The sequence below is a fragment of the Arachis ipaensis genome, chromosome B03, assembly GCF_000816755.2.
Source record: "Arachis ipaensis cultivar K30076 chromosome B03, Araip1.1, whole genome shotgun sequence".
NCBI lineage: Eukaryota > Viridiplantae > Streptophyta > Magnoliopsida > Fabales > Fabaceae > Arachis > Arachis ipaensis.
The window spans coordinates 78,227,264-78,228,552 of NC_029787.2; the positions used below are offsets into that span (position 1 = coordinate 78,227,264).

At 36.4% G+C, this 1,289-nt stretch overlaps 1 protein-coding gene across 3 annotated transcripts in view; it reads right to left on the reverse strand.

Annotated features, from left to right (window-relative positions):
• LOC107630606 (xylose isomerase) overlaps positions 1-1,289 on the reverse strand; it is a 7,348-nt gene continuing 6,059 nt past the window's right edge. For all 3 annotated transcript variants that reach the window (XM_016333798.2, XM_016333799.2, XM_021119005.1), the window contains exons 18-21: positions 865-964; positions 663-734; positions 493-570; positions 1-394 (exon numbers count right to left, since the gene is read on the reverse strand). In XM_016333798.2, coding sequence (XP_016189284.1) covers positions 359-394; positions 493-570; positions 663-734; positions 865-964 — 286 coding nt within the window. In that variant the 3' untranslated portion in view covers positions 1-358. The remainder of the gene's footprint in view (positions 395-492; positions 571-662; positions 735-864; positions 965-1,289) is intronic.

The following is a 1,289-nucleotide window of genomic DNA, read 5'->3' on the forward strand; positions in this document are numbered from 1 at the left end:
TATCATAATAATTTAATTTAATTTATTATATAAAATGACAGTTAGACACCAAAAAAATATAAGATGACAGTTGCGGAAGGAAGAGAGCTGTGAGAATTGGACACAGAAAGGGTTGTCCTCCTTATATATGCACAATAGATAATATTTAAAAGATATAAAATAAAACAGCTACCTAGTTGACTTAATTATTACTAGGAGTCTAAGACAAGCCGACTAGGATTCACATAAATTCGTTAACTCAACGTCTCGTCAGTCGTCTCCTGCGGAAACTAGCAGGTCTTGCCAACCGAGGAGGATGCTAACGATTTTATTTTCCATAATTAACTGATTTTATTCACACACGATGCTTTCTACTTTCTCACAACGCAGACTGGAGAATCATCTCAGCTAGCTCCTGCAAATAAAAAAAAGAAGACGATGATAAAACTAACATTGTTACTCGTGCCGGATACACTTGCTAGCAAGTAATACAACGAGTAGATTTGGAGTTACCTGTTTGGCTGAAGCAACCTTGGGTTCTCCCCATTCCTTAGCTTTCTTCTCCAAAAAGTCAAAATCAGCTTTACCAGCCTTTAATAAGGATTCAGTTAATTAGTTCACCACCAAAAGCATTGAGTAGAGAGTATATGACCAAATTGAGGAAGAATATTATATTGCATTACCTCTATTTGAGCACCGATTTCAGTGTCAAAACTCTGGTATCTCTTCCGAACAAGCTCAGCTAGAGTACCGTCCTTCAGGACACCATATCGAAAAGTATTTCGTTTGATTTTTAGGAGATATTAAAAGGAAGCTTTTAAATAGATTTTCCAACTTTGTGCATTATAAGAGAACCAAATATAGAAGGAAGTTAAAAGGAATCACCTCAATTAGCGTAGCAGCATTCCTGAGGCCGCGGGCCATTGTATCCATACCGATGATGTGGGCAATGAATAAGTCTTCAACATCTGTGCTCTCTCTCCGCCTATCACATTGTGGGAAAGTTGAGAAGAGAAAATGTTACATGATAACAGTATCAGATTTATAGAAAATTAGTCTATAACAAGTTAATTTAACAGATGCAAAAGATCAATTATGCTAAATGCTTAAGCAGTTGATGACCTAAGAATCGCTTTAAATCACTTATTGTGCCCTCTCGGGCAAAATAGCACTTCGAAATTGAAATGTGGAACATGCACAATTGATTTTAGCATACAATTGTTGACCAGTTGCTCATATTCCCTTGAATGCTTTTGTGAAAGAAAAAAATTTCTGAGTGTAAGCTAATGTGCAAAGGGCAAAGTATGCCT